Source organism: Phyllopteryx taeniolatus, chromosome 9, assembly GCF_024500385.1.
Source record: "Phyllopteryx taeniolatus isolate TA_2022b chromosome 9, UOR_Ptae_1.2, whole genome shotgun sequence".
In the NCBI taxonomy this organism is placed as follows: Eukaryota; Metazoa; Chordata; class Actinopteri; order Syngnathiformes; family Syngnathidae; genus Phyllopteryx; species Phyllopteryx taeniolatus.
Window position 1 is genome coordinate 15787497 of NC_084510.1, and position 14102 is coordinate 15801598.

Here is a 14102-nt window from a genome sequence, read left to right on the forward strand (position 1 = left end):
GAACCTTATTTGGGGTTAATCAGATTTAAGGGACTTCACATGTTGGCAGGTGTGTGGTGACTCCAATTCAAAATGAGTTTCAACGTGATTGGTTTATTCAATGTGAAGACAGCCACATCCCAATTATAAGAGGGTGTGCTCTCTTGTGCAACACCATAATGTCATTTGTTTATTTTTACTTCCCCTCTCCAGAATATTTCAGTTGTACAGGTTATTAGTCACATTAATAGTGGAAGAAGTATTTTTTTTATATTATTTTTCTTGGTCAACTTTTTTTATATCACAAAAGTCATGGAAAATATTGACAAACAAATATTTAAGTCGCTGTTGTTCAATTTATGATATGAAGGGATTTGGTGAAATTTTCTAAATAAATTTTCATGTAGATTTTTTGGCAAAGTTGAAATGAAAAAATCCATCTAGCAAGAAAAAAATGTAGATACTCAATTTGCTTTAGTGGGCCACATAAAATGATGTGGCAGGCGGGTCCTGGCCCACAGAGCTTGATTTTGACACCTGTGTATTATAGGTTTCTCTGTGTACAGTTCCACAAGACGAGTGGAAATTAAAAGCTCAACCGGTTAAGCCCCCACACAGTCTTACCCGGCGATGCCTTCTGTGTCTAATTTGGCCAAGGTACAAACCCTAAATAATTGACCAGCTGTGTAGTCATCATGTGCTGTTAGCTTTGCCATTCGCTTGAGACTTAATGCTGTTTGGGTTTAGCCTGACCATGCTGCCAGCATCACTGTTGTCAGCTGGTGAAGCATGTTATTGCTAATAGCCTCAGGAAGATGGTTGTAAATGACATTATAGTGCAGGACCATAGGAGGGAGTGTCTATGTTCTACTGTACATCAAGTGATGGTGAAGTGGATGCATGTCCTCTTTTCCAAGTTGGATTGTGCATTTCTGATTAACTGCGAACATAAATGAGTGAAAATAACACCATTTCAACCATACTAGTAATAGAATTTCATTTTTGACAATAGGCATAATAATGATCAATTAATATATATATATATTTTAAAATACAAAATTCCTGTTACCATGCCAGAAAAAAATAACATGGATTGAGAAATAATTTTCTCTTTTTGCCTTCTATTTACTTCGCCCACCCCAGAATCAAAAAATGGTACATTTTACATTCTCACATTGAGTTGTTTTATTGGGTAAGCACCAGATTTTATTTTGCACAGAGAGTTAACAGGCCGTTAATGTTAGTGTTTGTGTGTGTGGTTTGACAGTAAACGCCATTCATTGCTATGTAGCAAATTCAGAAATATAATGTGGTCGGACAAATATACACATATGGCGCGTTCACAATTGTTTAAACTTTTCATAACTTTCCAATGGAAAGCACATCTCCAGGTACAGTACATGGTTTTGATTGGATTGTTTATAACAGTTCAACCTTGGAAAGCTTCTGTACTTTCTGAGTTCTGTTATTTTTCTTAATTCATATCAATGTAGGCACGTGTTAGTATTAGGATGTATGTGAGATCTAAATTTGTGAGCTGTAGTGCAGGTGTTGTGGTTAGTACAACCTCTCTTTGCATTTAATCTTAATATGAATGCATTATTAAAACACACACAAATAGAGAGTAACCTTCAAGCAGTTGTGTGACCTCTCTTGTCTGGTCTCATCAAAATGAGTGCATCAACACATCCTCATGTCACCCTGAAGTGGGTGTGAGTGTGTGTACGTCTGTGTGTCCTTGTGTAGCAGGTCTGAATATTTCGCGCATTTAGGCTGTCATAAATTTCTCAGTACCACAATTATGTACCATAAATCGACTGCGTAGAAATCAGCCTCCCAATAAAAACACGGTTGTAAATCTGTTTTCTTATATTCATGTTTAAGTGAAAGATGCTATAAAGTAGTGATTAATATGACCCTAGAAAGTGAATCTGATGACAATTAAAAAAAAAAAAAGTTTAAATATAAATGACAATATAAAAGGGAGAAAGTGCGGTGGGAGGGTCCCACAAAGTCAGAAGCTATTGTTTCATAATCGCTGTCGCTGGTATGCAGAGAGGCTGTGCACTGGCTGTGATGCATTTAGAGGCTCACACAAACGCAGGAATTCCTGCGAGGTTCTTTTCAATGCGCTTGCCTTTGACGTGGGAGGACCTTTAGATGCATATCATGCATATTCCTGAGATGCTTTTCTTAGCCCTCAATTGTTCTGTTCACACTATTGCATAAGCGGCTGACATTAAACCTTTAAAGTCCCATTCTATATCTTGATTTTTATTGCATTGTTATATAAGTGCAGTGTAGCTGTGTTAAGGTATTGAGTAAATATAAAGGTCTTCTTTACAATGAAAATATTCAGGCTCGAGCAGGGTTTTGAACAGTGTTTCTGCCCACACTATCAAAGTGGAAGGAGAGCAGGAATTATTTTGCAATTAGTCCGTGATTATTTGCAAACAGCCCAAATTCCCACCATGCAGAAGTTGCTGCTGTGTTGAGCCCAGAACAAGGACAGGTTTCCCCATTTGACCAAGTTGTTCAAACGTTACTTGGCTGTCCCAGTGGCAAGCACAGCAAGCGTGAGGATTTTTTTCTGGCTGGAAATGCATTCATTACACAGCAGGCTGCACCAAGCACACGTCGATGCTGTTGTGTTCTAACGTGTATGTTCCGCGTAAATTCATTGTATGGGCTGTCCGTCGTTGGTGAATATAGATTATTGTATAGCATTCCCTCCTCCTGTGATTTTTATTTTTTATTTTTATTATAGTACAGAACTGAAAAAAAATATCAATGACTGCATCAGCAACTACTCAACGTCAACTCAACTTCATCACATTTGTGTCTGCTTAAAAACATCCAAAGTCGTGCAACCTCTAGTTCCGACCATGTGTAACTGAATTAGCCACATGATGCTAATGCTGGCATTTGGGAATTAATTCCCCCTATAATTTAGCAAGTAGTGCTATAGGCTAGGTTAAATCAAATGCAATAACATAACATGCATTTGCTAGTTGTAGCTATATCTGATTGTCAAACTGGACTCCCCGGACTGGAATATACAGTAAGTGCAATTTAGAATGTGCAACACACTTGACGCTGGTGAACTTCTGATTTGTTGGGCTTTTTGAACAAGTTTTGCCGTGGGAAATGGTCCGCTCGATGACGAAACCTTTATTAACACTACAATTTCTCAGTTTAGAACAGTCCCAGCATATGCTGGGACCACAGTGGTGTAACAAAACATCATCAAGCAGCACAAGAAGACATGCTCAGTTACTGCTGTACTTTTCTTCCAGTTTTTGATTGTTTTGTCCGGCCTTCCTGTGTGGAGCTTGAATGTTCTTCCCATTCGTGTGTGGGTCCCACATTCCACATAAAATGAATTGAATTGGATTGGCTTCTCGCAAACCAGTTTTTCGGGGGTGCTGTCCTATGTTTTTAACACAATGTTAGGCAGGATGGGCGGACATCCAATTGCCGCACACACGGTACGGATTAAAGCAACCAAAACATGGCTTTTGTGCGGTTGCTGACTTCCCTAAAATTAACCAAGAAATAGATTTCCTTTCTGTAATACGTTTGTTTGCCTTTTCCACTAACACTTCCAATTCCATCACTGCAAACTTTGCGCTTGCAGTGCTGTTTTCTAACTGCTAGCAAGATTTGAATATAGCCTCACTGATTGACCACATCTTCGTCAGTCAAGCCTTCTGTCTCTACAGGCTATTGTTCCTCGGGCGCGGTGGTTTTGAAATAATAATTACAATTTGAGGCATAAGATGGGGCCAGAGAGGCATGATTTGATGATGATCATCATTTTGACAGATATGATTTTGAGATAATTATTTCATTCATTCATCTTCCGTTCCGCTTATCCCACCAGGCGTGCCGGAGCCTATCCCAGCTATCTTTGGGCGAGAGGCGGGGTACACCCTGAACTGGTTGCCACCCAGTCGCAGGGCACATATAAACAAACAACCATTCGCACTCACATTCAAACCTGTGGGCAATTTAGAGTTCAGTTAACCTACCCTGCATGTTTTTGGGATGTGGGAGGAAACCGGAGTGCCCGGAGAAAACCCACGCAGGCACGGGGAGAACATGCAAACTTCACACAGGCGGAGCCGGGATTTGAACCCCGGTCCTCAGAACTGTGAGGCAGATGTGCTAACCAGTTGGCTGCTGATTTTGAGATTATTTTAATAATATTCTACTGTCAGATTATAAAGGCAATTTTAGTCTTTTTTTTAAAAACTGCAAATCTCCCCCTTCAAGTGGACAGCATGTTTCATATTGCAGCCTTATGCAGCTAATTTTTTAATATTTGTAATTGTCACCTAAGTGTAAAAAAAAATTAACAGCCATGTAAAAGCAACAAAACACTGTTTTAAATATGATAAGACACATATGATGACCCTTGAGCTATACAATACTGAAAGCTGCTTACTTCCCATAATGTCCACTGTATACAGTATTCTTCTTCTCTATCATCCAAAAGCCTAAAATGATTTGTTGAATGCTCACCTTAAATGCTTGAAAGATGTGTGTAATAAAGTCTTGGTCAAATATGACTTTTGCTATTCCACTATGTCTTTACTGAGCTAATGAGATACAGTATTGGAGCTACTGAAGGACTCTCTCTATAGAAAAGAAACGGAGATTCCAGCACAGAACCTGAGGACTTCCCTTCGGAAGTAATTCCTGACCTGCATTTCTCTCGCTCTCTTTCATATGCCGTCTCTCTCTCTCTTTAGCATATATTATATGCTAAAGAGGGTGCTTCCTAGTGTACTATAAATAACCCAGTCAAACTCTGTGTTGCTAAGGCTGGCTCAGCAGCTTCGCTTTCATCATTCCTTACCCCATACTCGCTCTCTACACTCCCCTCCTGCCCCTCCTCCCCACCTCCACCTCACTCCCTGCTGTCATTGCTCTCATCCTCGTCCTCCTCTTCGTCATGAGTGAGAAACATGGCACGCCGTCAATATTTGGGTGCAGTGATGTTGACTGAGTCATTTGCGCACTCCATTCGCAACATTTCCTGTTCCCTTTCTGAGTGGTAAAGGTGTTAGCCCGGAAGAGCAGATTTAAATACAAATATAAAAGTGTTGCCATGCATCCTAATTCGTTACAGTCAGAATAGCGCATTGCTGAGTTTGGCAAAGATGGAGGACAGGGATTTCATGAATAGGCCACAACTGAATGCAGGTACTAGATGAGGATGCTTTGATTGTGTTTAGCCAAGTATGGCCCCTCATTCACAGTTGCAATGAGCTTATTCATAAGAGGCTGGTACCCTCTTGTGGGAGGCAACACCATCTTGTGGCTAAAATGAACATTGCATGATTGTTTCTCTCTTCTTTTTTTCTGTCTGACAAAGAGTGAGGCAAAGGAGGAAGAGGAAGGAGGTGTAAAAGACCTTCCAGAGGAAGAGGTGTGCACCAGGGTAGAAGAATACAACTCCCGGGTGTCAGAGAATGGCATGAAACTGGTGAGTTGTCAGTGGTGGTAATCATATCTTTTCAAAATACCCACATTTTTGAGACCTCAGAGAAGGAGTGGGGAGGGGGGGGGGGGGGGGGGGAATATTATTCCAAAGCCTAATATAACTCAAGAATCCTTTTCCCAAAATTTCAAGCAATTAATTTCATTCTTTTATAAGATACACATTGAACTCTGTGGAAATATTCAAAATCCATGATAATGAAGTTTATCCATCCAACCATTTTCTGTACTGCTTATCCTCACTAGTTTAATTGAATAAATTTTAATAAAATATACTTTAATTATATAGAGATTTCAATACAATAACATATAATTCAATATTTATAGATATCAGAATCAGAAGCATCTTTATTGGTCAAGAATGTTGAAAACAACAAATGTTTCTCTCTTAGTTGGAGCCACTCTAGTACTACAGCAAACAAATATACCTTTATATATGAACGCAAATGATTGTGGTTACAAAAGAAGAAGAAGAACTAAAGAGCCATGAATGATGCAATAAAAAAAATGATGAGCTGGCTTAAGTGTAATTAGCAGACATTAATTGCATGCAAACTTAACTTCACAGCTGACGCGCTTCCGTCTGCAACGAAGCATTACACTATCGATTTTTTTTAACAAACTAGGCCTACTCAAATGTATCTAACCCAACTATTTTCACTCAGTATTGTCTAAAAAAAAAGACACCCAGACAATTGAAGTGTCCAAGACAGTTAAAAGATTTGTTCTCCAGCTAGTTTCATCACTTCAAGTTAGTCAATAATGTGTAAAAATAACAGATGATGTGGGGAAAGATCAATAGTATTTATTTGTGAAAGAATATGAAATTGATCATATTAGGACATAGGGGGTTTCCGCCCGACAGCGACAATATATGTACAGTGGGTACGGAAAGTTTTTAGACCCCTTAAATCTTTCACTCTTTGTTATATTGCATCCATTTGTGAAAATCATTTAAGTTCATTTTTTTCCTCATTAATGTGCACACAGCACCCCATATTGACAGGGGAAAAACTTAATTGTTGAAATTTTTGCTCATTTACTTAAAAAGAAAAACTGAAATATCACATACCCATAAGTATTCAGACCCTTTGCTGTGACACTCATATATTTAACTCGGGTGCTGTCCTTTTCTTCTGATCATCCTTAAAATGGTTCTACACCTTCATTGGAGTCCAGCTGTGTTTGATTATACTGATATGACTTGATTAGGAAAGCCACACACCTGTCTATATAAGACCTTACATTTCACAGTGCATGTCAGAACAAATGAGAAGCATGAGGTCAAAGGAACTGCCTGAAGAGCTCAGAGACAGAATTGTGGCAAGGCACAGATCTGGCCAAGGTTACAGAAAAATAATAATTCTGCTGCATTTAAGGTTCCTAAGAGCACAGTGGCCTAATCCTGAAATGGAAGACGTTTGTAAAGATCAGAACCCTTCCTAGAGCTGGCCGTCGGCCAAGCTGAGCAATTGGGGGAGAAGAGCCTTGGTTAGAGAGGTAAAGAAGAACCCAAAGAGCACTGTGGCTGAGCTCCCGAGATGCAGTCGGGAGATGGGAGAAAGTTCTAGAAAGTCAACAATCACTGTAGCCCTCCACCAGTTGGGGCTTTATGGCAGAGTGGCCCGACGGAAGCCTCTCCTCAGTGTAAGACACATGAAAGCCCGCATGGAGTTTGCTAAAAAAAAAAAACACCTGAAGGACTCCCAAGATGGTGAAAAATAAGATTCTCTGGTCTAATGAGAACAAGATAGAACTTTTTGGCCTTAATTCTAAGCGGTATGTGTGGAGAAAACCAGGCACTGCTCATCACCTGTCCAATACAGTCCCAGCAGTGAAGCATGGTGGTGGCAACATCATGCTGTGGGTGAGTTTTTCAGCTGCAGGGACAGGGAGACTGGTTGCAATCGGAGAAAAGAAGAATGCGGCCAAGTACAGGGATATCCTGGACAAAAACGTTCTCCAGAGTGCTCAGAACCTCAGACTGGGCCAAAGATTCACCTTCAAAAAAGACAATGACCCTAAGCACACAGCTAAAATACCGAAGGAGTGGCTTCAGAACAACTCTGTCACTGTTCTTGAATGGCCCAGCCAGAGCCCTGACTTAAACCCCATTGAGAATCTTTGGAGAGACCTGAAAATTGCTGTCCACCAACGCTCACCATCCAACCTGACAGAACTGGAGGGGATCTGGAAGGAGGAATGGCAGAGGATCCCCAAATCCAGGTGTGAAAAACCTTCATTCCCAAAAAGACTCATGGCTGTATTAGCTCTAAAGGGTGCTTCTACTAAACACTAAGCAAAGGGTTTGAATACTTATGGCTGTGTGATATTTCAGTTTTTCTTCTTTAATAAATCTGCAAAAATTTCAACAATTCCGTTTTTTTTCTGTCAATATGGGGTGCTGTGTTTACATTAATGTGGAAAAAATTAACTTAAATGATTTCAGCAAATGGCAGCAATATAAAAAAAATGACAAATTTAAGGGGTTCTGAATAGTTTCCGTACCCACTGTACATATGCATATAACCACGCTAGATATAACATGAACGATGCGATCAGCTTTCACCTTCTTCTTCTGCCATTATATTCCATTACTATCAATTTTTCTTTGCTGTTCGACTGAGTTTGATAATGTGGTTGTTATGCTTCAGAGTGAGGCATGCTGGGTTCATTTAAAAGCCCATCCTTCTTTGTATAACTCTGCTGCAGGCTTCAGACGGCTCTTACACAGGTTTCATCAAAGTCCATCTGAGGCTCAGTCGACCCGTCACAGTGCCCGCTGTGGAGGTGCTGGTCCCTGGAGGCCCTGATGGATCACCGTCACAGGGTCAAGAGCGTGGACAGGGTGAGGACAGAACCTCCTTCTACCTTCCATGTGACTGCGTCAAGCAGCTGCACATCAGCTCCACGACAACCACCAGAGAGGTGATTCAAGGCTTGCTGAAGAAGTTCATGGTGTTGGACAACCCTCGCAAGTTTGCCTTGTACAGACAGACGCATCGCGATGGACAAGGTGAGGGACGAAGGAGTGACACCTCGAATCGTTCACACAAACAAACATACGATTGAACACATTCCCATCATTTAGCTTTTGTCTTTCTGTCAGATTTGTTCCAGAAACTTCCTCTGTGTGAGCGTCCTCTTCTTCTGAGACTGATTGCAGGGCCTGACCCCGAGCAGCTCAGTTTTGTCCTCAAGGAAAACGAAACTGGAGAAGTTGAGGTAACAAAGCACAGAAACACAATTGTTCACAATTACTGCAGACTTCTAAAGGCTTTCATACAAGGAAGTTAAAGGTTTGTCTTTTTGGTTTCCAATGGACCCCCGCATACCCCCGGATTTTTTATTTTTTTCCCCCCCAATTTTTCTAAAAGTGATTTTTTTTTGTTGTTTTTTTTTTTTGTTTTTTTCTTTTTTGGGGAGGAACAAACCCCAAAAACGTATTGGCAGGTCCCGAAAATTAATTCTGGGGATTTATTAAAAAACATACATTCATAAAATGTTTTGGGTTTTTTTCCCTCCCCCAATGCAATTATAATGGCCGTCAGTTATCTGCGGATTTTCGTTATTAGTGGTCTGGCCTGGTTCCTATTCTCCGTGAATAGCGGGGGTCGACTATATTGATTTGTCTGTCTGCAACTTTTACATAATTTGTGGAGGTATTTTAGTGACGAACCACACATTGATCATGCCATGGTATATAGAAAAGATTAAATCCCTGCTATTCCCTGGGTATTGGGACCGAGCCCTACCACCAGTAGTGAAAGAAAGTCAGTAATTGATGATTAATAGTTGTTGTAGCTGTAAATATATGACAAACTATGATCTCAAAACACTTTAATATCATTTCAAACTCATCTTACATCAATTATCCTTCGTATAATGGTTTACAGATGGTTTGATTATGAAAAAATGGACCAGAGTTGTGCAAGTATATTAAGTAAAAATGAGACCTCCGTCATTTGGTAGCTTGAGCTTTTTAATAGCCACTCAGCAGAGTAAAAACAACACAGGGCGGACTCGCCGTTACTTGTGCTAACAACCCAGGGAAAACAGATGTAGTGATCTTAAAATAGTTGCGATTCATCACTCAACATACATGCTTGACACCAATTACTACTTTCCCATTAGTCGGGGCTTTGGCGCCATCAGTCTTTTTGTAAAAAAAAAAAAATCGTAAGACACAGAGATGCAGGGAGAACATGCAAACTCTGCACAGGTTTGAAATTTGAACCCAGAATCTTTTGACGGTGAGGCCTATTTTGCAATTAAACATCTTAAATTGTACCCCATTCATCAATTTGTAGGACTGTACGAAACCTTGGCGGAGGTCTTGTTTAGAATTAAAAGCCATAGATAGACTGAATGCTTACATCCTTATTATTTACAGAAAACTAATAATAATGTGCGTTGTCAACAGTGGCATGCCTTCTCCGTCCCGGAGCTCCAAAACTTCCTGGTCATTCTGGATAAGGAAGAGGCGGAGCGTGTGCGAGCGGTGGAGTCTAAATATACAATGTACAGATGCAAACTACAGCTAGCTCTACAACAACACGACCCCTGACCCCCTCACCTGGTACCATGTGACCTCAAAGCAGGGAGAGGTTCCACCCTTTCAACACTGAACACCCAACCCGTCACCCCTCCAAAGACCCGCGATCCAATCAGAGAGCTCGGAGATGGAGCTGAGCTCGTCTCCGCATACACACAAACAAACAAAGCCTTTCTCAGGACACATTGTACTCCCCCCTCCTCCTCATCTACCATCTTTGAGGAGCTCTAGGAGACTTTAGGGGTGTTTGAACTCTCGCAACAACACAGCTGGGACTGCAAAGTGTTTAATTGCATTTAAAATGACCTTCTCTCCTTCTGCTACTGCTGCTACTGCAAAGTGTTACTTATGCACGTGTCTCTCTCAGCTCATCCCCACACATACAGTATTGCTGACCACCCATTGAGAATGATAAATAGAACGCATGGTTACCTTTTCAGCATCTCTTTGGAATGAAAGGACAATCATAACAGGCGTTTGTTTTCTTGAAATGTTGGCTCGGATGTGCAAGATTCAGGCGTTCATTTTGTTGCTTGAATCGACGACGTGGACTTATGAGAGAGGTGTAGGGACTGTCTTGTTGAACAAAGAACACTGCTTTAAAAACAATCCTATACTAAATCCTAGAATTCTGGATTCCTACTTCAGCAAGTCAGTAAGGTGTTTAATGAGAACCAGCCTCCCTCCATGTGACGAATGTCTGAGCTCCGCCTGCAAACGAAGCCATTTTGTGACTCAAAAAGACTGTTTTGTGCATTTGATGATTATGATGTTTGCGCCAAACTCAGAGGAACACATCCAGCATGGTGATTTTAAAATGCGGGAAACACATTTGGATGCTTTTTCAATTTTAAAACGGCATATACACCGACTGGCCACAACATGAGGTGTGGAGATCTATCATAAGATTGATTGATACTGCCAGAGAGCTGTTTATTTAACAGTAGTTTCTAGTGTGGTTGTTCTTTAGCTTGCTGCATCTTAATCAGAGCTGCATCCAATTACACAGAATTATTGGATCACAAGTGGTTATTATAAAAATAACTGCTGCTTTTCCACTGAACAGTACCAGTTCAGTGAGACTCTGCACACCTTGCTTTGGGACTGAAAAACACGACAAAACGAAACACCATATCAAATAACGATTGTCTCCTATATTTACAAATTCAATTAAGGAGGACACTGTGGGCAGCAGGAAAATGAACCACCGCAGGAAAGTGGAGAGACTGTGGAGTCCTGTAGAATACTGCAGTGTCCAGAACTTAGGCATAATAGAGCAAGATCAAATTGGCTTGTGGTTATATGCATCCTAGAATGTGTTGTGGCTGGCCAAGTACTATTTCTAAGAGGAAAGAGATCAATAGTAGAGAGTAGAGCCATAAAAGTACTTACCTTGCATGGGAAATGGGGCAAATTGCTTCAAGGCTATGGCCAGTGGGGTTGTCACTAACATGCAGGTAACTTCTACATAAATTAAAAAGAAACAAAGCAAAAATCAGAAAGGTTATGTACCAGTGATGGGTTTGTGATGCATACAGTATGTGATATGATCAGTATACACTGGAAAATGATGGTTTGTTGTTATGATGAATATCATTGTTCTTTTGGCATCATTGTGCATGTGTGGAGTTAATGCATGTGTGGAGTTAATGTGAAAACTGCAGTCTTTTGTTATATTGACTTCTACACAAACGCATGTGGCCTCACTTATTATCAAAATGTGCATTATTTCCATCCTCAAATGAAGTTGCATGGAAAGGAGTTCATTTTTTGTATTATCAATTTCATTCAGCATTTGGACCAAAGAGTTGATTTTTTTTTTTCTCCACATAATTCTGTTTCAACATTTTCAAATAAATATGATAAATGAGGCCACTTGTCCATTAGCACTTAGTTAGCCTAAAAGCATAGTTGTGTTTTTGGAAAACAAGAAAAAAAAATAGTAATTCAACAAGCAAGAAGAGTCCAGGTGCCTCGATTCAACTTTTGCGGACAAGCATGACCTGGATAACTGAGAATCCACACAAAGAAAAAATATGCATTTTAAGAAAAATACTTTTTTTTTTTTGCAAGCACATTGGTATTTTCCTGATTGATATTGTGATAGTAATTTAAAAATGACTTAGGAGACTATCCTATGAGGCTAACGACATGCTTCTCAGTTAACAATTTGTGCAACCAGAGCTGATCCCACAGGCAGTGCCTTTTGTTTCCTGTGTCCAATGGTATCTGTACATGCACCCAATGGATGGACGGTGTGTCCCTGTACACAGGTGCCTCACTGTTTGTATGTGTGCAAATATTTTTCTTTGAGGTGGTGTCACATGTTACTTTTATTTCTTTCTTCCACCCACCCCTTTCACTCATTTGTCATTCCAACAAACCGTGTGTGCGACTGTTATTTATGTAATTATATGCCCAAGGGTTGAGACGTTATGCTTTTTTGCAACTAATTTTGTTTGACTAGAAGAAGGGTGATGACTATATCAATAGAGATGTACAGACTTGTCAGACAGAAATTAAAAAAAGGTTATCCCTTTATTGGAATCATTTTGATGTGTTTGTTGTCTTTGTTTGCAGTATGATTTTTGCAGACCAGAGTTAGACTATGTTATGTCACCTTCTCTGTCTCATGTTTCAGTTTTACTTGTACAACACAGGTCTACGTATATAGATAGATGCTCACTTGAGCAAAAATACACCTCAGGTAGGATTATGTTTCACAACATTCCTTCCACACAGACGGTCTTCCCAGAAAGTTGCAAACACCACCGAATATACTGAAGGAGAATTCATTCTAAATGTAGTGGATATAGAGTGAACACCCTGTTTGTTTAAATAAATAACACTATAACAACTCATTTACATTTCATTATTTCCCCACTCTTCCTTAAAGACACTACAAGTGTGTCCAAATTGTGTGCATACATTTTCAGCTAGATTTATTTTAATTTTCTTTTCCAAGAGCATGATGAAACCAAGGTTGACCTTTGAAGCATGGTGCTGTTCAGAATCACGCTTTTGTGGTTGTGTTTCTTCAGTTGGAAATGGGGCTTTGGTCAAGCTACGGAAGACACATAAGTCACTGCCCCACAACATTCCGATGAATGCTACAAAGCTGAAGATGAGGAGTTTAGTCTCCTCAGCACAGGAACCCCAAGCATACACCCAAACCCACAAAAGAATGGCATCACCAGAATATAACGAAAGACAGTGACCAGATCTAAATCCAATTTTAAATGTGTGAAGTGACCAAAAGAGGCCTGTGCAGATGAGCTGTCCTCTCAATCCCTTTTGGAGTGATTTTGCAAGGAAGAGTGGTCCCAAAAAAAAAACAAGGTAAAATATTGCCAGGTGCCATGCTGATGGACTCCTAGCCAAAAAGACATTTTCTATAGCGCTTGTTCTCATTAGGTTTGTAAGTGAGCTGGAGGAAATCTGAGCGGATTTTGGGCGAGAGGTGGGGTACACCCTATACTGGTCACCAGTAATGACCTTAAACATGAGCGTTGTGACGTCGACACACGCGTCTGTATTCAGCGAGTGTAACGGTGGTCATCCAGCATGGTCCTGCCCAAGGCTCACACACAAGCGACCACAATCTCAATGCTTCAGAGGCGGTAGCACTAACTGCTAAGCTAAAAAGCCCCGGAGGGCTACATGCCGTTCAGCACCACACTTAAGACAGGAGTGAGATTTGACTATGTGCTTATGCATAGCGTGAGCGGCCATTCATTTCATGCACCACCACGCCGAGTCAGAAGGAGCATCAGTTAGTAACCAGTTAGCAATATTACCTTCAAAATTGCAACGACAAGACGTAAAGTTGACGACAACAGACTACGCGGGAGTGCAGCATGCATAGAAACCAAGCTGCGACAGTCGGATGTGACGTCGGCCAGCCCGGAGCGCTGGAATGTTGCGTCCCACCTTGGTCCTATCACACACATCAAACTTTTCGACGGGTAAAGATAAAAAATGCATCACAAAATCAGACAACACAGATGAACAAAACAACAACTTTACCCATAATAAACTATACACTACAGTTATCCTGCTCATT

At 40.5% G+C, this 14102-nt stretch overlaps 1 protein-coding gene across 4 annotated transcripts in view; it reads left to right on the forward strand.

The window, feature by feature from the left end:
• rassf5 (Ras association domain family member 5) overlaps window positions 1-12589 on the forward strand; it is a 41064-nt gene extending 28475 nt beyond the window's left edge. For all 4 annotated transcript variants that reach the window (XM_061784926.1, XM_061784927.1, XM_061784928.1 and 1 more), the window contains 4 exons: window positions 5360-5470; window positions 8197-8500; window positions 8594-8709; window positions 9908-12589. In XM_061784926.1, coding sequence (XP_061640910.1) covers window positions 5360-5470; window positions 8197-8500; window positions 8594-8709; window positions 9908-10051 — 675 coding nt within the window. In that variant the 3' untranslated portion in view covers window positions 10052-12589. The remainder of the gene's footprint in view (window positions 1-5359; window positions 5471-8196; window positions 8501-8593; window positions 8710-9907) is intronic.
• The last annotated feature ends 1513 nt before the right edge of the window (window positions 12590-14102 follow it).